Source organism: Drosophila biarmipes, unplaced genomic scaffold (assembly GCF_025231255.1).
Source record: "Drosophila biarmipes strain raj3 unplaced genomic scaffold, RU_DBia_V1.1 ptg000004l, whole genome shotgun sequence".
Lineage (NCBI taxonomy): Eukaryota > Metazoa > Arthropoda > Insecta > Diptera > Drosophilidae > Drosophila > Drosophila biarmipes.
Window position 1 is genome coordinate 2,393,333 of NW_026114526.1, and position 21,521 is coordinate 2,414,853.

Sequence of the window (21,521 nt, forward strand, 5' to 3'; positions counted from 1 at the left end):
TACCGAAAGTATATCATCCTACCCATACCCTCTCCCTTACTCCACTTATTAATAAGGATGCTTTGTGCAAACTCTTACCTAAACTTTTTCAGATATCCCTTCTAGACTCTTATTTCCCTAATGTTTGGAAGGAATCTTTTATCATTACATTTCATTAAAAAGAGAGTAAATCGGATATTAAAAACAAGAAGAACGCTATAGTCGAGTGCCTCGACTATCAGATACCCGTTACTCAGCTTGAGGGAGCAAAATGAAAATAGAGATATATAAGCTGCAAAATGAAAATGGAGATATATAAGCAGCAAAAGAATCTTTGTAAAGCGCCACATACCGGCTATTTCGGTATATGTTAGTGGGCGGCATACAGTTTTAAGCGTTTTAGCCGTTTGGGGGCGTTAGAACAAACTTGTGCTGCGTACGAAGCCCAGGAATCTGCATGCCATGTCTGAATATTCTAGCTTTTATAGTTTCCGAGATCTCAGCGTTCATACGGACGGACGGACAGACGGAAATGGTTAGATCAACTCGGCTAGTGATCATGATCAAGAATTTAATTGTTACACACATTGTGACGATCTTTTACTCTGCGAGTAAAGGGTTTGTTACTGCAAATCTAAGTGCTATTCCCAAGTTTTTTGGACAGCGAATTACCCCTCAGCTACAGCATGACTTTATGAAACGAAAGCTTCTAGAATTTACTTTTATAATCAGAAAAATAAATATCAAACTAATGTATTTTTACAGACTTCATAATGTTTCGATTCCGTAAACCATTAGTTATTATTGAAAAAAATTAATCTAATAGGATTCACGATCATGTTGATTAAGTGGATTTCAACATACGAGGTGTGTTCAAAAAGTAAGGTAACTTTGTATTTTCAAGAAAAACTATTAATAAGCACTTTTCGGTATAGCCTTGAGCTCTTCCAGCGATGCAGTCTTTATCTCTTCAATCGTTGCAAATGTCCGTCCTTTCATAGGTCTCTTTAGTTTTGGGAACAAGAAAAAGTCACTTGGGGCCAAATCCGGTGAGTATGGTGGCTGAGGCATTATTGTGGTGTTGTTTTTGGCCAAAAAATCTCTCACAAGCAAAGATGAGTGAGCAGGGGCATTATCGTGATGCAAAAGCCATGAATTGTTTTTCCACAATTCTGGACGTTTCTTTCGTATTGCTTCTCGCAAACGGCGCATAACTTCCAGATAATACTGTTTATTGACCGTACGACCATATGGTAAGAACTCCTGATGCACCACGCCATGGTAATCGAAGAATACAGTGATCAAAACTTTGACATTTGATCGAACTTGGCGTGCTTTTTTCGGTCTTGGCTCACCTGGGCTCTTCCATTGTGAAGATTGGGCTTTGGTTTCGATATCATAACCATATATCCATGATTCGTCACCAGTTATGACCCTTTTGAGTAAATCTGGGTCGTCGTTGACGTCATCCAACAGCTCTTGAGCGATGCTCATGCCGGTTCTTTTGGTCAAAATTCATGCCCAAAACGTTTGAAAAAATTTCTTGGCACGAGCCAAGCGATATACCGACATCTTCAGCAACTTCTCTGATAGTGATTCGACGATTTTCCAAAACAATTTTCTAAACTGCTTGAACGTTTCATCAGTTGATGACGTGCTTGGGCATCCAGAGCGAGGCTCGTCATTGGCATCTTCCCGGCCATCTTGGAAGAGTTTGTACCACTTGTAAATATTTTTTTTACTCAGAACAGTTTCTGAGCACTTAATTTTATTTTTTACACAAAATTTGATGCAAATCCTTTGATCTATATTTTTCGATAGCAAAAAATCGCTGAGCAAAACAACTTGTTACCTTTACGCCTCTCGCAACTAAACAAAAAAGGGGATTCAATTGAAGCTTGGTACAGATGTTAGGGAAGAGTGTACCAACATATAAACAAAAAAATCGATAATCGAAAATATTTTGCCCGCGAAATTCGAAAAGTCACCTTACTTTTTGAACACACCTCGTATTAAGCAATACACTGTAACGAACAGGGTAGACGTTTAGTACGGAATTGTTCAGAACCAGGCAAAATAAAAGCAAAGAAACGAATACCCTAATGGCAATAACTGCCCGCGTTTTCTTGTGATGCTGTATCGCACAGCTGATCAGCTAACTTCAGCATGCCGGATAACAAGAACTAGAATGGCTAGAGGAAAATAATAAATAAATAATTAGATTATTAAAAATCTTAGTAGGAGTAGGAAAAAATATTAATAGGAAATAATAATAACAATTTTGAAAAATAACTTAACTCATTGCTGATATTTTTAAATCAGTTTGAGAGAAAAGTGCTTATTTTGAAATGAAATTCAGAACTATAAGGAGACTCTGGTAAATTAAATGGGTTTATAGGAGCGGTGGAGCAGGTGCTAAGCCTAATCAAGAAGAGAGATCGAACATAGGAGTCGCACTTAGAGCGATAAGAAGCAAGAATTTCATTTCAAAAAAAATAAAATTAAGTGCTCAGAAACTGTTCTGAGTAAAAAAAATGTTTACAAGTGGTACAAACTCTTCCAAGATGGCCGGGAAGATGCCAATGACGAGCCTCGCTCTGGACGCCCAAGCACGTCATCAACTGATGAAACGTTCAAGCAGTTTAGAAAATTGTTTTGGAAAATCGTCGAATCACTATCAGAGAAGTTGCTGAAGATGTCGGTATATCGCTTGGCTCGTGCCAAGAAATTTTTTCAAACGTTTTGGGCATGAATTTTGACGAAAAGAACCGTCGCATGAGCATCGCTCAAGAGCTGTTGGATGACGTCAACGACGGGCCAGATTTACTCAAAAGGGTCATAACTGGTGACGAATCATGGGTATATGGTTATGATATCGAAACCAAAGCCCAACCGTCACAATGGAAGAGCCCAGGTGAGCCAAGACCGAAAAAAGCACGCCAAGTTCGATCAAATGTCAAAGTTTTGATCACTGTATTCTTCGATTACCATGGCGTGGTGCATCAGGAGTTCTTACCATATGGTCGTACGGTCAATAAACAGTATTATCTGGAAGTTATGCGCCGTTTGCGAGAAGCAATACGAAAGAAACGTCCAGAATTGTGGAAAAACAATTCATGGCTTTTGCATCACGATAATGCCCCTGCTCACTCATCTTTGCTTGTGAGAGATTTTTTGGCCAAAAACAACACCACAATAAAGCCACCATATTCATTGTATTTGGCCCCACGTGACTTTTTCTTGTTCCCAAAACTAAAGAGACATATGAAAGGACGGACATTTGCAACGATTGAAGAGATAAAGACTGCATCGCTGGAAGAGCTCAAGGCTATACCGAAAAGTGCTTATGGGAAGTGCTTTGAGGATTGGAAAAACCTTTGGCATAAGTGTATTGTATCTGAGAGGGATTACTTTGAAGGGAAAACATTAATATTGATAAATAAATTAATAGTTTTTCTTGAAAATACAATATCACCTTACTTATTAAACACACCTCGTACATGTGAATAGTCGCGTATCACGTCTGTTATTTAATTTAATATTTCTTCATACATTTATTTATTAATATATACTTCCTCCCATCTCCATGATAAAAGGCCGCCTGTGCATTACAGTGCGCCGCCCAATACATTTTAATGGGTATATATCACTTTAATCTTTTAATATTTCTATCGGATTAGTACCTCCCTTTGCTAAGCGGATGTCCTGTGCTCCACAGTTCGCCGCCTAATACAAATGAAAGTCTAACCGATACTAATTATTATTAACTCATTATTCATGCTACTTGCCCCATTCTCATGCTAAACGGCCGCCCTGTACAATACGGTGTCCCGCTTGAAATATAAGTTTTGCCTTCCAACTTCTATTCCCTTGAACCACTCGCTCCCCTTCTGTATTGGCTTGAACTTGTCGACAAACGTTGCCAACTCTATTCGAGCTGTCTGCAAGCTCCCGGCTGTCCCTGATCATGATCTGTAACACCCTTTCTCCGTTGCCAACGAATGCCTGGCCGACTACTACTTTTATTCTAACTGATTATATATTTTGATTATTTTTTTTATTGATTAATTCAGTTATTTGCTGCTTTGCACTTTATTTTGTATTTATTATTTTCTTTGTTTTTTTTATTTATTTTTTAACTTCATTGTACTCACTTCACTCTACTCACGCTAACATAATAATGATATGCTGCATATCCTTGTCATCCTCAAACTCCTCCTCAATCTTCCACCGTCTCAGGTTCGTCCTCTCTTCTTAGAGAGAGCTCCAGGAAAAGATGTTTAGATATTTAAGAGAATCAATTTATTTGGTTGAATGGAATAAAGACTTGTGACTGGTTTGAATTTTATATGGGCCGTTCTTTTACAAACCGAACACTTTTTTATACCCGTTAATTTTACAGTAAAAGGGTATACTAGATTCGTCGGAAAGTAAAGGTTAGAAGGTAAGAGTTTCCGACCCCATAAAGTATATATATTCTTGATCAGGATCACTAGCCGAGTCTGACTAGTCATGTCCGTCTGTCTGTCTGTCCGTATGATCGCTAAGATGTTGAGAACTTTAAGAGCTAAAACAGTCTGACTTGGCATGCAGATTACTGAGCTTCCTGCGCTGCGCAAGCTTGTTTCAGCGGAGGGCTAGGCCCACTCTAACGCCCACAATCCGTGAAAATTGTAGCGCAATTAAATGTAATTTTAAATGAAATGTTGTCTCAGCAATGACCATCGACTGACCTAAAATGCGCCACGCCCGCTCTAAAGCCCACAAACAGTTTTAACGGTTAAATCTGTCTGCCGCCCATATATCATATACTAAAATAGCAGGTAGTAAGCTTGTTTCAGCCCATAAAATATCGCTTTGCTGCTTATAAGTCTCCATTTCCCTTTTGCTCCCTTAAGCTGAGTAACGGGTATCGGATACTATTTGGTAAATAAGTAAACACGTTTATCAGGATTATCAGGCCGGAAAAAAGTATTTTTTTAGTTCTAATTTTTAAAGGATTGATAAAAATAGTTTTTTAATAAGAAACCTCTGCTTGCAAGTCTATATCCCCAATAGTTGTCCAGTTAATTTCATGTATTTTTCATAAAATCCTGTGAAACCTCTACATTTTGAATACATTTTTTTTTAATTCACAACATTTTTAATTTTTTTTTAAATAAATATATAAGTTATTTAATTGAGTTTCTTTATTTAGATACCAAGGTATTTCTTTATTTCACTTAAGCCTTTTCAAGCCAAAGATATTTTAATTCATACAATGGATTGTTAATTATAATATTGATCGCCAGATATAGCTGCGGAGTTCAGTTTTAAACTAAACTTAAGGTCTGTCCCAGTCGCACCATGAAGCCCTTAATTGCGCTGCCGCGCAACCGCCTAAGTGCTATGACCGTCGGATCCGGTCTGCAATTTGGCAATTTTTTTCAAAATTCTTTTTGCGCGTGTTAACTTCTCCTTCCTGGTCGCCGTCCCGGTGACCCGTCTGTTCTATGTCATCGGCAGCCCTTGATCTGGCAAGACGTTTGTTCTTCAGATAATGTTTGCCGAGCCAGATAATGGCGACTAGTATGATGAGAGAATTGTTGAGGAAGGATCTCATCGAGTACCGCTCATTAAGGGTTCCAATGTGGTGGAGGCTAAGCTCAAGAAGAAATGGAAGACTCAGCCGGTTATGGTGATGTTTACTACGGTCATAGCTGATACTGCAGGTTTCTTCTTCGAGCTTCCCAGTTTGTTTATGAACCAGGTTCCATTGACGGCTACCTTGTCGGAGTACGTCACCAGGTAAGTTCCCGATATTCCCTGGTCTCGGCCCTGATCATCGGTAATGGTTGCGTTAACGTCGTTGATGATGAGGGTACCATGATCCACTATTGTAACCGGTTCTAGGTGACCCGGGAGGGTGAGACAGTGCGAAGTGGTTCCGGAAACGATTTGCTTTGCGCAAGTGTTGTTTTGCAGTTCCCTGCAGAAGGTGGCGCCTACAGTCGCTTTACAGTAGCCGATGTTAAGGTTTTGCGTTGGGCATTCGGCGACTAAGTTCCCATTCTCAAAGTCTAGGATCTTGTTGTTGTGCTGGACCGGGTAGACCGTTACCTTCTTACATACGAACTTAGGAGTTGGAAATTTAATTAGGAAGTGAAGAATTTCTGAATTTTGGAAGACACTTATGCTAGATACTTCTAATATTTCTACAAGACTAATATTAATAGGCTGTTTGTCCTTAAATTCGGCAATGTCAGAGCTATCCAGGATAGCCGAAATAACAATGTTTATTTTTGCCAGGGTTAAGCTCATAGGAATGTTTTCTAAATCTATGATAACGATTCTATTTTTTGCCAAAATAATTTTATTCATCGCGTTCGTGAGTTCATTTAAGCGTTCTTGAAATTTGATATTTAAATCTGTTTGTCCCTCGTTTGTTCTCATTAAAATCTCTTGATTGATTTTTATCTGCTCCCAGTCGCTAAAGTCAGGCGTACCTGCAATAACTTTGAGGGCTGTTCCAATTACGTTAATACTTCTAGCTGCTCTATTGTGGATTTTTTAAGGTAGCTACCAACTTGCGAATGTGTCGGAGGTCCGTTAATATTACTGGTGTCCTATGATCGTCAGTGAACGTTTTCGTCATTGCTTCTGTCTGGTCCACGTAGTCATCATAAGTTGTTAGGTTCGTTGCGTGTTGTAAGTATCCGTAAGTCTCCCAGATTACGATGTCGTTGTCTTCTATCGGGATATAGTCTGCGTTCGTGTAGTCGTTGAGTTTCACCGTCGCGTCTGTCCTAACAGCCACTAGTGCCAAGATAAAAAGATATTGTCTTAACCTAGAAATAATATGAAAAGAATAGAATAACTAAAAGCGTAGTAAGGATCGTTATCGAAGATTGTCCTTGTGGACCACCCTCCCCTTAATGAGAACCGTGGTCCCCAGGTCTGCCTCAATGATTCCCTCTGAGCATAGCGGCGAAAGCTTGTTTCCTAATCGTTTATTTGCTTTCAAAAAAACTTTTTCGTTCGTGGTGCGTTCGAAATAGTAATAATAACATTGATTTTATTGTTTCGGAATTTAATGACCTTTCGTTGTCGCAATAAATTGTTTTTATATTTGGAAAAAAATGTACTATGTGTAATATAGGGGCCTTAATGTCGACAATAGCCCTTGATGCGATGGCCTGCACCGTGGCGAATTTAGAAAATTTATCGACACCGTCTGTGGAAAAGATATCGATATGGAGAATTTCCCCTACATAACCTGGTATTGGAGTTTGTGCTATAGACTGTTTGGATGGATGGCGTTTGTATTTTGCCATAGAACAGGTCTTGCAATTTAAGGTTATTTCTGTGGCTAAATTAAGCATTTTGGGGAAAAAGTAGTCCCTTAAAATTTGTTTTACATTTTCTTGAGCCGCTCGATGGGCTCTATTGTGTTCTGTTAATATAATTTCCTTCTGCTCGCTTTTGTCCGTTATGTCTTGAACGAAATATTTCGTGTGTCTAAGTACGGTTCCTGGGAACAATTCTACTAGTCGGTGCTGGATTTTTGCCAGGATTGGGAGCGAGCAATGTATTGCGTTCGCTGCATTGGCATTAACTGCATCCTGTAACACATTTAGCAAATTGTCATGGTCCGAAATGTTTACTATATGTCTCACCTTGGTTTTAAACAAAATGAGTGTGCTTACTGCTCCCCTCTTCAATTATCATTTGGTTCCTAAAACAGTTTGCCGGTTTGTCCGTTGTTTCTATAGTGTAGGTCAGGGATTGTTCGCTGTGCATGGTAGCCGCGTCAGATTCTACTGTATCTTCTAATGCATTTATATTTTGACGAGATAGTGCGTCTGCTACGAAATTTTCTTTCCCCGGTTTATAAATCAGCTTTGCCCCGTGTTCATCAATAATCCCTTTCCATCGTTTTAATTTCGCGTTAGGGTTTTTGTCTGAGACAGCAAAAGTTAGAGGCTGGTGGTTGGTAAAGATCCGTAAGTCTTTTACTCCGTACAGCTAATTACGAAGATTTTTAAGTGCCCAAACTATGGCGAGGAGTTCTCGCTCGTTGATGGCAAAATTTTTTTCGTTATCACGTAGTGTTCGTGATATCATTGTTATCGGGCGTCCATCTTGCGATAGTACCGCCCCTAGACCAAAGCCTAAATCGAACGGTCTCTTAAAGTCTGGATAGGAAAGTAAAACATCTTCTGATGCTAGGATTTCTTTTAGTCTGTGGAATGTTTCACTTTGACTCATATCAATTTTTCTTGACTGATATTTGCTCGTCTTTCCGTTTTCGCCTCTAAGGATACTTGTTAGGGGCATGGCGATTGCCGCGAAGTTTTTAATAAAGCACCTGTAGTAACTTGCTAGTCCTAGAAAGGATCTAAGTTCGAACAAAGTTTTTGGCGGGGGGAACTCTTTGATAGCCTTCACTTTTTCGGGTGATGTCCGCAGCCCCCTTGTGACTCTATGAATCCGAGATATTCAACGCTCTTTTTAAAGAACTTTGACTTTTCTTGGGATATTATCATGCCGGCCTCAAGAAGTTTTTATAATACCCAATTGATATCGTTAATATGGTCTTCTTTGGTTTTGGAGAATATTATAACATCATCGACATAAACGTAGCATATCTTAGATATTCCTTCTCAGGAAAGTACTGGAAAATACTTGGAGCATTCTTGAGCCCAAGGCAGTCTACAGAATTCGTATTTGCCGTTATTTATCGAAAAAGCCGTTTTTTTCGGTCTTTCTCTGCCAGCTCTATCTGGTGGAAACCTGACTTGAGGTCAAGAGTGGTAAAAAATTTGGACTCTCCCATATTTGACAGTATTGTCGAAATCATAGGGATAGGGTATCTATCGTCCACTGTTTTTTGGTTCTAAAGTCGATAACCAATCGCTTTTTTTTAACCCGTTTTGGTCAATTCCTTTTTTTATCTACAACCCAGGTTGGGTTGTTATAAGGAGATTTGGATGGCCTTATTACGCCGTCCGCTAAAAGTTGTTTAACCTCTGCGTTGACGAACTCGGGGTGCGGGTATGACCTGGAATATACCGGCTCGCCATCCGTTTTTATCGTAGCTACCGTGTTAATGTTGAAAGGTAGCGCCTCGTCTGGATCGGCGAAGGCTTTACGGTTTTTTATTATTATTTTATCAAAAGCAGTTTTTACTGCGGGGGGCACGTCACCATCATTGATTTTAATGAAATTTACATTCTCAACTCTTGTAAACTGAATTTTCTCAGTTTCGTTATTGGTGTGTAGAACATTTCCAGTAAAATCGAGTTTCACATTTACTTGTTTAAGTAAATCCAGCCCGATAATACCGTCAAAGTCTTTAAGAGCGCAAAGGATAAAAAAGGAGTTTTAGCCTTGAATACCGAAATCAGGCATTTTTCATTTATTTTAGTAATGCCATGGATTGATTTTACGTCGAATGGGGTATCCACTGCCACGATGCCTTTGAGCGGAGTGGAGAGATGAAATTCTTCGAGGTGCCCGTGTCAATTAACAATTTTATTTCTCTTCCTGCTAGCCTACGTGTGACGTATGAAAGCAGGGGCTTTACCCTAAAAAATTACAAGACTCATCTGTGTCTAGATCATCCTGTATTTCCGTGGCGGACGCCTGAGCAACGGACTCATAATCTTTTCCACCAGATTCTTCTTCTGGCATGAAGTTGATTTTTTGTTGTGTTCGTGCTGACTGTCCCTTTTGCCATGTCGTGGGTTGCCTGAATCGAGTTGAGGTGGCGTCCACCTCCATCGGTTCTGTTCTAGTTTGTCCCTGTTTATTTCTCCCATTAGTGTATGTTTTTTGCCGGGACGAACCAGTTTGATTATTGCCTCCTCTTTAAGGTCTTATGAAATGAGGGTTTTTTTTTATCGCCCCCGAATTTTGATTTTGCTCTTGGTATTGTGAATTTTTCCAACCAGCCTGTCGCTGGTTGTTTTGGTTAGTTTGCCTATAAGTCTTTTCGTCGTTATGTCGAGCGAAAGTGGCCGCGAAAATACTCCTTTCGTTACTCGATTCGGCTTCTTGAGCTAATGCTAATGCCGACGGTAAATCAGGTGGTTGTGCTGGAAAAACAGCTACCTTTAATGATTTTTTTAAACCTGATATAAACGCGTGTAAAGCGTCGCTCCTAAATTGTGTGTTTAAAACAGACGCCGCGGCGGCGTCGTGCGTCATTATTGTTTTGTTTGTCAGAAGCGTTAGCTTCCGTTCTACTTCGTCATAATATTTGAGTAAGGGCAGGTCGCCCTGTCTGGACAGGCTTAATTCCTGTTGTATTACGTGTGTCGGTATTTTGTCGGCATACGTAATGTCTAAACGTGCCAATATGGCATGAAAATTTAGCACCGTATTAAATGAAGCTAATAAGGCAGCTGCCGGTTCCCTTACATTATTTCTGAGGATTGCGACCGCTTCATAGGGCTCAAATACCCTGTAGGCTGCGGTAGCAGCTGTCTCCAGGAAACATAATTTTCTTGTTTCCCGTCGAATTCTGGGACGGACTTGATAATGTCCAGGGGCTCATTACATTGCTTTTCAGGTTCTATTTGAATCTCTTGGAATGTTTGAATTTTCGGAGTTTTTCTTAGTAAATTTAGCTCCCCCATAATTGTGGCTAATTTTTCGTCAAATTGCGTCTGCTGTCTTTGAAGTGCCATATTTGCTAATTGTTCTGGCTGCATTTCTGCTCGTCTGTGCTGTCTACTAGTTTCTAGATTTTCTGTATCGAAGGCACTCTTCCGGATAAGTACCTTGCCTGTGTTCCCACTGGTCGACGTGTGACTACCCTCTTCGTCCTGATTTTCTCTCGTTGTATGCTTTTTTATTTTGGTTTCTGAAAGCTTCCTATACTCTTCTAAAATCTCCTCGTCCGAATCGGACATTTGTTAATATTGGTAAAAATATATGGTCATCATAAAAATTGATCAAGAGTTGTTTTTTTATATTATTTATTAAATTAGCGGGGAGAAATAATATCAAATATCATTAAAAACGTTATATTCTTATAATTGTTGCTGGATTCTGCTGCTGTTGCTGTAGATCCCACGGATGGGGCGAGGGGTTTCCCTACAGCTCCCTTTTGCTCAATTTTTCCCGAGGAGGGGGGCGAGGGGTTTCCCTACAGCTCCCTGCTAGCGACGATCACTCGCTGTAGGCATGTTGGGACCGAGCCTCGGGCAACTGCCCCGGGAATGCGCGATCAGCAGTTTCGACCTTGCGCGTGCTGACCGTTGGATCCGGTCTGCAATTTGGCAATTTTTTCCAAATTCTTTTTCCGCGTGTTAACTTATATATATTTAAAATATGCCGCCAATCATCACTTTCAATCGGTTTTTTGTATAGGTTCGAGACATTTTTAGTTTTCATGATAATAAGCTCTCTGATATTTTCAGCAGCCTTATCGCTCGTTCTCATTAGAACCTTAAGGCGTTTTTATTTCTGAGTTACTCAACAATCTGTTTATAATTTCTTAATAAAAAAAGGAAATATATTTAATTAAGATCCAAAGAGTATCTGTTTTAGGAATAATAAGTTTTTAATTTTTTTTGCCTATTTAGTTTTTTCTTAATATATTTACTATATTAATTATGCAATTTGTTACGTGGGCATATTAGTGCCTAAGTCCTGTAAAGGACTTGGGCCGAGGGAGAGGCGTCCGATGTTCAGGCACCATTTTTGCCGGCATAAGCTACGTCGTGTTCGGGTCGTGTGATCTTGGTAAGCCTCTGTCCTCTCCAACATAACAAAAATAAATATTTAAAGTGCCTGGAAAAATAATATTAGAGCGTAAAGTTCGTCAGTCGTCAGTCCACACTGCCCCCACAAGCTTAGCCGTCGCTTGATCGCAATACGATCGGGTTGTGTTTTGGCCATATTCCCCCCCCTTCACACATTCGTGTGCCAATGTATCCCCTATTGTCAAGGTTGTCCGTCGAAAGTTATGTCATTGTTCTTGACCTACTCCACTTCTTACATCAGCATATCCCCCATGTTAAAATTCTAGTTCACCATGGTTTCGAATTCGTTTTCACATTATAAGTTTATTGGTTAATATATGAATGTCGGCATATGCCGTGGATAAACAATATAAAGTTGGCTAATGCATAAGAAATAACTCTACTTGACAATTATTTTAATTAGCGGAGAGTATCGAGTTTACCACCCGTAAGGTGCGCACATCAGCAAAACGCTTTGTAATTGTCTAAGGTCTTTTATACCCTAGTAGAGCTTTTAATTAGCTGCCAGTTTAAAGCGGATAAACTAGGTGTTCCCACCTAGGAATACTATATCTCGGTATCCAATATTTTTGGAGTCAACAGCTGGCTGTCGCACTTTGCCAGTTACCGGGGTATGGTTACCAGTAGGTCGATCGTGGCCGTTGTTCTGGCCACGCGACACCAGTAATTTGCCGAATTGCAATTTTCTTTTGGACTTATTAGCCTAAGTGTGGATACTCAAATGCACCCCTCCCTCCGACTTAAGATTCGTCGTTGAATCTTTCTATATGGAGGGCGTACGTAACAAATTATTTTAACACAATTCGATTTTTCTTGTAATGAATAGTGCTTGGCTAAAGCTCATTTTTGGGTTTTTGGTATAGGGCAGAAAAAAGAGAAAAAACACACAAAAAAAAAAAAAAAACACACAGTAAACAGGTTAGCTCCCAGAGATAGTCTGCAGGGAGTAACTAATACAAAAAAAACGCCCTGGGAGTTATTCGAATGGGCATCCAAGTCTCTACCAAATATAACTTTAAAATTTTCAACCAACGCTAAACATCCTGTTGAAGAGAAAAGGTTGGAAAAGGACACATACATTCTTGATCAGCATCACTAGACGAGTCGATCTAGCAATGCCCGTTTGTCCGTCCGTTTCTTCCCAAACTAGTCTCTTAGTTTTAAAGGTAACAGGCTGAAACGTTCCCAATACTCTTGTTTCTTTTCCACTAAGTTTATAATTTGAAACCAGCCGGATCGGAGAACTATGGTTAATTCGATCAAAAAAGGCCTCTTTTAAAGAAATTTTTTACACAATACATTTATTAGAATTAACATTAAAGATAAATGAGCAGTTGGCAGCCATGCTCCGTAGGCGCCTCCATAAAAAAGGTTTTGCAATTTGCAGCATAACTCGTTGCTGGATCATCAGAAATTAAAATACAAAAAAATTATCTCTTACTTATAAGGTTTCTGAATGTAACTACGTCGAATATTGTTTTTAATTTTAATCTCCCTACTCTGTCTCTAAAGTCCATGTCTCCTACTTGACCCGTTTGTCCTTTACGAACAGCTTTGAACTGACATCCTGCCCATTGCTGCCGTTCCGCTTGTTTTCGTGATACATGTGGCACGCCTGTGTGCTATTCCGCTGCGGAGATGTGGCACTTCCTGTCCCGGTTAAAAGTTTTCGAGAGAGTCCAAAGTTCGGTGGAGTTCTGTTATTCCCTTTTGCACAGGCCACTCTCGCTCTGCCCGCAAAATCTCCACTCTTTTGCTCACCAAACCTTGATCTCCAAATTCTTTTATTCTCCGTCCTTCTATTATTCTCTGCGAGATTCGTGCAGCTAGCTTAGTAGATTGTGTGTGTTCGTCCCACCAAATTTATATAAACGTGACCGCCCAGTAACTCGGTGAGAATTCACGGGTTCGTGGTGGGTTTATTGCGAGGTTTTTTATTACAAGTGGTAACGTCACTTGTGGCCCTTGGTGTCTCTGACGGTTCTGGTTGCCTCGATTTCCTCTCGCCTCGTTGACCTGGTGTTCGAGTCATGTAACTCCCTGAAGATCTTTGCTCGCTGCTTGTCCTCAACGTGTTACCTCAGCGACAGCTTGACAACGACTCAGACTCGTGATGGTCAGCCGTGCGGTCTTAGGGAAGCGTCACCGTTCTCAGACTAGGGTCAACAGGATGCCGGGCTCTCCAGGATTACTCCTTTTGACACACGACCGCCTGTCCCTTGCTCTGTCCCAGGTGGTCGCACTGGGGTTTCTGCTCAGATGTGCTCCCAGCTGCGTGGCTGGACGTAGTGTGGCTTCTGGAACTCGGGATCTCGTGCATACGCTGATCCGGGTCTTCACGAGTCGGAACCGTTGGCTCTCCTAGAAAACTTCAGAAAACACCGTTCCCCCTTCTGCCTTTTTTGTACTCGGGGTTGAGAAACGCCGCTCCGGGAATTCACGAGTCTGGAAAACTCAACTCGAGACTGTACTGATCGACGGCGCTGCCTTTTGGCTGATCGCGCCGGAACCTGCTCCCTTTCCACCTATCGTACTGGGCTTACGCCGGGACATGCCAAAGTAGTGCTGCAGGGAGGTGCACTAGGCTTAGACAGGCTTATCCCCGAGCTCACGATTTCTTTTCGCCGGCCTTCACTGCTCAGACTCTGACAGACTTTCCAGGCATAATGCCAGGATTTCGTTGACAGGAATAAACAGATCGCCTTGACCTATCCGTGACCTCTGGACCTCAGCTACCTGTTTCTAAATACGGAGATTCCTAGTATCCCAATCCCGAACGTCTCGACGTAGCAATCTTGCTCCTTGTTGGCTCCCACGGCGATGCTTTCGACGACTCGGAAGCTCCCTTGTAGATAACTTGGTTGTTTGACTGTTTACTTTGATATCTGATCTTGATTGCTTGACTCCTGCCTTCGGGAACCGTTATTTTCTTTCTGCGTTATTTTCACGGCGCGCTGAATCTCTCTACCCCGGTTACAAAATCCATGGCTCCTGTTTGACCCACTCGTCTTTCATGCGCAGCTTTCTTGGACTCCAAACTCTCTTTTTTCCTCTCCAACTTGATCACCAAACTCCCTTCCTCTCAAACCGCTCTCCGCCGCGCCGGTACTACGCGAATTCGCCGCGTGCCTTGTAAGCGGCCGGCCATCTGCTGTTATTACTGTTGCGATTTGTGGGGAGTTTCTAAACTTCTTACATTCTTACTCCCTACTGTCCGGCATTATCTTGCATAGCCTTCTGATTCTCTCGGCCCTCCCTTGTTGCTCCCTCGACGTTTCCTCCTTGCTTTTAACTTCAATGAGTTTCTACAGCGCTAGTCGTCCTTCTTGTAACAAATTGTGATATGTGTGAGATATTCACCATAATAGATATTTCCATTTACTTGCGCCTATCGATCGCACTATCGTCCAGTACCCTGTGCGATTCCTTGTAGTCATCCTTGGACTCTTTCCGTGGTACTCCTTTAGAATACTTGGAATTATCCTCAGTATCCTTTATGCTGAGCATACTTTGAGCATCCTTGGAGTTATCCTTGGGCTCTTTCCTCAGTATTTTTTGAGTATCATTGTAGTTATCCTTGGACTCTTTCCTCAGTATCCTTTGAGCATCCTTGGAGTTATCCTTGTGTTCTTTTCTCAGTATCCTTTGAGCATCCTTGGAGTTAACCTTGTGTTCTTTCCTCAGTACCCTTTGAGCATCCTTGGAGCTATCCGTGAATTCTTTTCGTAGAATCCCTCGAGAATCCCAGGAATTATCCTTGTATTCTTACCGCCGTATCTTTTGAGATTCTTTGATGTTTTTAAAGTTGTGATTTGTGTTTGTTGCTGTTTTAGCTAACTTACGTAGATAGTTCTCTCTTTCTTTGTGTTTGATTGTCGTAATACAACTCACGTTGTAATGTCTAGCCTGATCCTGGGAGGTTTTCTCCAAACTCCGCCTTACAATCTTGAAGATTTCCTTGACATTGTTGGCTCTTTCATTAGGTGGTCGTCCGGTCACTAAGGTTTCTCTGTCGTATATGGAGGATGGTAATCTTGGTTCTCTGCCTTGGGTAATGAACGACGGTGTGTAACTTGTGGATTCCGAAACGTTCGTATTTACTGCCAGCATGATCTCAGGCCATTTTTCGTCCCAGTATCATTGATCTTACCCTGCGAACTGGGCTATCATTGTCTTTTCAGTTTTAATTGCTCTCTCTTGGTTCCCATTTCGGCCGCACCTGCGTCAGCATTTTGCCAGCCGCCTCCATCTGATTTGGATTGTCTCTCATGAATGTCTCGAATCTGCTCACATGGGCTCGAGCGTGTCTATGCATTCCTCGCCAGTAGTAGTACCCTACCAGATTTGGCTTATGTTTCCGGATCGTCCAGACGATTGCCAAGCACTACTTCTCGGTCGTGGAGTAGTTTTTTTCGGCACCGTTGAGGGTTCGGCTTGAGTAAGAAATCACCTTTTCGACACGTTCAGTTTCCTGGGTCAAAATTGCCACGATACCGTAATCACTCCCGTCCGTTTGCAGGACAAATGGTTTTTTAAAATACGGGCACGCAAGCAGAAGGCATAAAAATGTTAAGATACTCCTCTTTTTGGACCTTACAACATATAGGCGGAGGTAAGTAACAATCGTGGAATTACCATACTGCCTCTTGTCCGCTTGGACGGGGAAGCTTTTGGACGTGTTTGCGACTGCTTTTTTTTCTAAGCAGTAAGAGTCTTGGCAGAGATATTTACTTTACCAAAATAACAGGAACTACCGGTTATATACTTTACATTTTACTTGTATGTGTAGTAAGCGCACAAATCCGTTACACGCTGTACATTTATAACATTAAATTATAAATATATAAGAGTTCAACGGCCGTCATATTTTTACGTGCATTGGTAATATGATAACCCACCAGACAATTGTCGCTGTGTTGGCATGTTTACCTCACAGGCCGACCTACTTGAATACGCTTTAAATGTCGTGCGCATTGCATACCCCTTTTTGCTTAAATAGGGAATATTAATAGATTTGCTTAAAACTAATGGGCAAGAAATAGTATTTAAGAATATTGGCATCTTACGTGCCCTTTCAACACAGCCGACTTATTATGGGGCTGTGCTTTGATTTAACTGGTTGCATTTTTTCCCGCTGCTGCGGAATGCCCATCAACCAGACATTAGCTTAAGCAAGACATTCTGAATTAGCAACTGAATAAAGAAAGACCTGTTGGTCTACATAAACAAAACGAGTGGCAAAAAAAAGAATTATTTCATTGAATGACAATTCAAGGAGTTATTACATGGAGTGACCGAGCTGGGAATTATTACATGGCGACCGTGACATGGTGTCACAAGGACTCAAGACTACAATTGGAGCAGGAGAGGCTGAAGCATTGGCAACCAAAAAACTGCTATTGGAAGCTGAAAAATATTAATCTGAGTGTGTAGAGATGGAGCATTGGGAAACGAGTGGGCGTATAAAATAAAAATAACAAAGGAGCTCACATAAAGTGGCTATTATTTAAAAATCAACCGCCTGGGCAACAGCCCAAAAATTACAAGAAGAACTTGATTTTCTCAATTCAAGTCTTTTTAAAATAAAGCAGATAACTCCAGCTTCTTCTCTTCAAAAACAGTTACCAAAAACAATCAAGGCGTGTGCCAAGGATTGCCCTGGACCACTGGAGAGCCCCCATTTTAGATCAGGGTGTTAAAAACCTGTGCGATGACTGGCACCGGTACTGCCTGAGCCCATAGGCCCAGGACATCTGCAGCTTAGACAACAAGTGTGAGTGGCAGGCCGCCCCGTATGAGAAGGAGCATCAGCGAGCCAACCGGCGACGACCAGATGACGCAGCCAAGGACGGAAATATCCCGAATACTATATTTAAAAAAACCTTTTTTTATATATAAGACAAAAATTGTTAAATTGAGCGGAAGCCTTTTCTGCCCGATAGCAGTATAGCCCGTAAAGCTGTATGACAAATAAGTAGGATGATGTCAAAAAAAAAATGTAACGCCAAATTCTAAAAAGAAACAAAAAAAAAAGATACACGAATAAAATATAATAGTTTAAGCAAATCTTAAGATTTTGATGTACATGGTAGAACAATTATGGGGTTGATCGATACTAAAACAGTGGATTGAGAATAGGGTATTTCGATAGCCAGAAATAAAGAAAAGCCTATTTCAATTTTTGAAATCGAATTTGATTATATGGATAGTACAACTTTTTCCCCCTTATCCATTGCAATATCACTTAGAAGGCAGTAGTACTGTCTACTGGGATAAATTCCAAAATATTTTCGGAAATATATAACCAATGTTAGAACAAATAATTGTATTATCTATTTCAAAGAAATAAAATAAAAGAAAAGAAATAAAAGAAAAAATAATAATAATAACAAAAAATATTTAGTATGGAATGGAAGCAACTAACTCTTCATATCCGAGAAATTAAAGAAACTTTCAAAAAGTTTTACAAATATATGAGTCTGAATAGGGTTATACAGAAAGAAACAATTAACAAACTTGCGAAAATTCTTGTCGACTCTTTTAATGAAACAAGAATATTAGTGCATGAAAATAGGGACATAATAAATAAAAAAAACTGGTCAAAAAATCAAAATTGTTGATTAAGTTACATTTAAATAAATTAGATATACCGATACCGACAATCTTAAATACTCCTTTGAAAATAGATGCTAGTAGGGATTAAAAGTTAACAGAACAGGTAATAATATATTAAACGGAAGACGAAGATTCCAAATCAAGTAGAGGATTTAATATAAAATAAAGAGATCTTCACGATCTAACAATTTCTGCGGTATTACCGGAACTAAGAGAAGAACAATTTGATTTAGATACAAGTGTACTAGACACAAAAGACAAAACAATGTCAGACGATAAAGCCACCCAAATGGCGTACATTCCAAATATTTACCAGAAAATAAAACCGCAACTCAGTTCACAAACAAACTTGACAACATGCGTAAATTGCCAGAAGCTTCATATGTCGACGAAGGTCGAAATGCTGAACATGCTGACAAATTCAGCACAAAAGTCGCTATACCCACTTTGATACAGACTTGCAAAAGCGGAAAAACTTAAACAATTTTGGAAGCTAGTTCATTTAATAATATAAATGACGCTATAACAAAATACATACATTTCAGTAATTAAGAAACAATTAACCACTTGTAATGTATACAAATAACTGAAATAGTTATAGAGGCAATTACAGGAAAATTATCGCGGCAGAGACCAATATAACCAACATAATAATTATTGAGGAAATTATGGCCAAGGCCAAAACCAAAATTATAACAGAAACCCAAATACAAGTTATGACAGATATGGTCAAAAGGGCACATCCCAAAATAACTCCAACCCGAATGCTCAATTCAGAGCTATTGAAACTGAACAGGAACCCTAAGAAATTCCTTATAAAGAAAAAACCACACAAAACCCCTATAAAAAAAAAATTATCAAACAAAAACTTTTTTAACTCCCTTGATACAGGCGCTAATTAAAGTCTTTTAAAAATTTGTTCTGATAACTATGATAACATAGACACGTAAAAAATTATAACAATGACTGGAATTGGAGAATGTACTCTTAAATCAAAAGGACACTAGTCATTTATAGAAATACAAACAGGAAAATTTTTAATCCCTTTTAATTTTCAAATAGAATATGATAACTTTCCGATACCTTGTGATGGTATAGTAGGAACGAACTTCCTAGAAGCATTCTCTTTTCCTATTTGGATTTTCTTTTCCTATTTGGATTTAATGTCTGGTTTTCACAAAATTTCTTTAGAAAAAACTTAACTAACGTATTTAACATATTTAAAAAACACAATCAGCAGAAAAGCGATATTTTAGGGCGCCACCTACCGGCTTTTTCAGTAGGTTATGTGGACGGCAGATCGATTTAAGCGTTATATCCGTTTGTGGGCGTTAGCGTGGACGTACCACCTTTTTTTTTGGTGAGCCGATAGGTATTGATCAGACAAATACAAAAATTCCAAAAAGGAATTTTACCTAATGATAAAAGATATGATGCAATAACTAAAGACCCTGTTTCTTCTAATGCAGATGAATCAAGATTTGTCGCTTTCTGCAATTATTACATACGTTTTATAACAAATTTCCTTTGCAAGAAAAATTTAAGATTTAAAAAAAGCTTTAGAATACCTTAAAAATGCATTAAATCAACTAACCCTGTTACAATACCCAGATTTAAGATTTAAGATAAACGGTAAGAGTCACAGATATTTATCTTTCCAAATAAAGAGAAGTTGTCGAGCGTTCTACTACACAGGGACGCCAAGCAGAAAAAAAAAATATTATATATTACTGTGGGGTACAATATTATTTTTTATGGTTTCAGATGGTTTGTATCTATAAATCTGATCACTTTATCAAATAGCTGTAACAGGAACTACCGGTAATATACTTTTTATTTTACTTTCATGATGGAGTTTAAGATGCAAGGGTAAACCAACTTTGGCTTGCCAAAGTTAATATTCTTTCTTGTTATAATAATTACAATTATTTTTTTCTTTTATAGAAATAACTGGTCACTTTATTCCCCGAAAACAAATATACTTTGGTTGTCCTATATAATTGCCAAACTACTGGATAGTGTTAAGTATAAAAATATTAATTCAAAGGTTCACAGAGCGCACATAATTAAGTTGAAGGAACTGCAAAGCATTATAATGAAATTTGAAAGTGCCGCTCATTTCGCGAGACATATGTTTAATTTAATTTAATTGAATTTTCTAATTGGAAATTCAATTTATAATGAATAAGCAATATGATCGGTCAAACTACGCTTTCTTAAGTTTATTTGAAATTTGTTTAAAAACTATACAGTTAAGTCACTTATATTAAATCTATTACGTTAACTCAGCTGTACTTACAATGTCATTAAGCAGTACTAATTAGAGGGGCGAACAAAAAACACACGGTGTAATATTTAAACTTGGCTTGGAAGCATAACCTATCAAAGTTCTCATGTATCTGCATCCATGGTGCTATCCCCAAATCCATTCAAAAATTTAGCCCTTTAAAGCCACGCAAAAGCACTTATGTGTAATACTTAAAATTTAACAAAGTAGAGAAACATTAGACTAAGGTCAAATATTTCGAACAACTACTGTACAGTATAACACATCCCAAAATCCCGGCGAAAACTGATGCCGTAATAAAGATATTCTCATTGTACTATTCACTACACTATAATTCCGTGTTCCAAGTAGTATGTAAGAATGTATCAATAAAAATGTAAATCAGTTATAAACGGCATTCATACCTTTGAGAGTAGGGCTCTTTATAAACTAAGTCAACTAGCAGCGAACCTTCCTTAGCTTACCCTCAGTGCATCGTCTGTCGATCGGCATAGCAGTAATCAAGCTTCGTGGTTCCTGCAACGAGTTTCGTTAAGTGTACATTATATCCACCCGTCCAGCGAACCATGGCTCATCTAGAGTCACAGGTTGAGCAGCTTAATCAAGCTCGACTGCACAATAAACTTAATAAGGCGTGACAGGGTCCATAGCTTCATTCAGCTTTATAGGATACTCATCTTCATCCAGCTGCACAGAATACGGAGATCATCCAGCTTTAAGGACACACTGACAAACAAAATAAAAGTGTAATTTTAAGAAGTCTCCAAAAATCTTGTTATTCGTACGACTGATCGTAAGGCCTCCGGGAACCATTATTTACCTAATGGGCGCGGCCCGCTGAATCTCTCCACTACGGGTCCAACGTCTGTGGCCCCCTTGTCCTTTATGCG

At 39.5% G+C, this 21,521-nt stretch overlaps 1 protein-coding gene across 3 annotated transcripts in view; it reads left to right on the plus strand.

Moving 5' to 3' along the window:
* LOC108026904 (serine/threonine-protein kinase haspin homolog) overlaps positions 1-21,028 on the plus strand; it is a 66,017-nt gene extending 44,989 nt beyond the window's left edge. Inside the window, exon 6 of one of the 3 annotated variants that reach the window (XM_050889588.1) lies at positions 20,289-21,028. In XM_050889588.1, coding sequence (XP_050745545.1) covers positions 20,289-20,493 — 205 coding nt within the window. In that variant the 3' untranslated portion in view covers positions 20,494-21,028. The remainder of the gene's footprint in view (positions 1-20,288) is intronic. The other 2 variants (XM_050889589.1, XM_050889590.1) reach the window with 2 other exon arrangements.
* Positions 21,029-21,521: the final 493 nt, after the last annotated feature.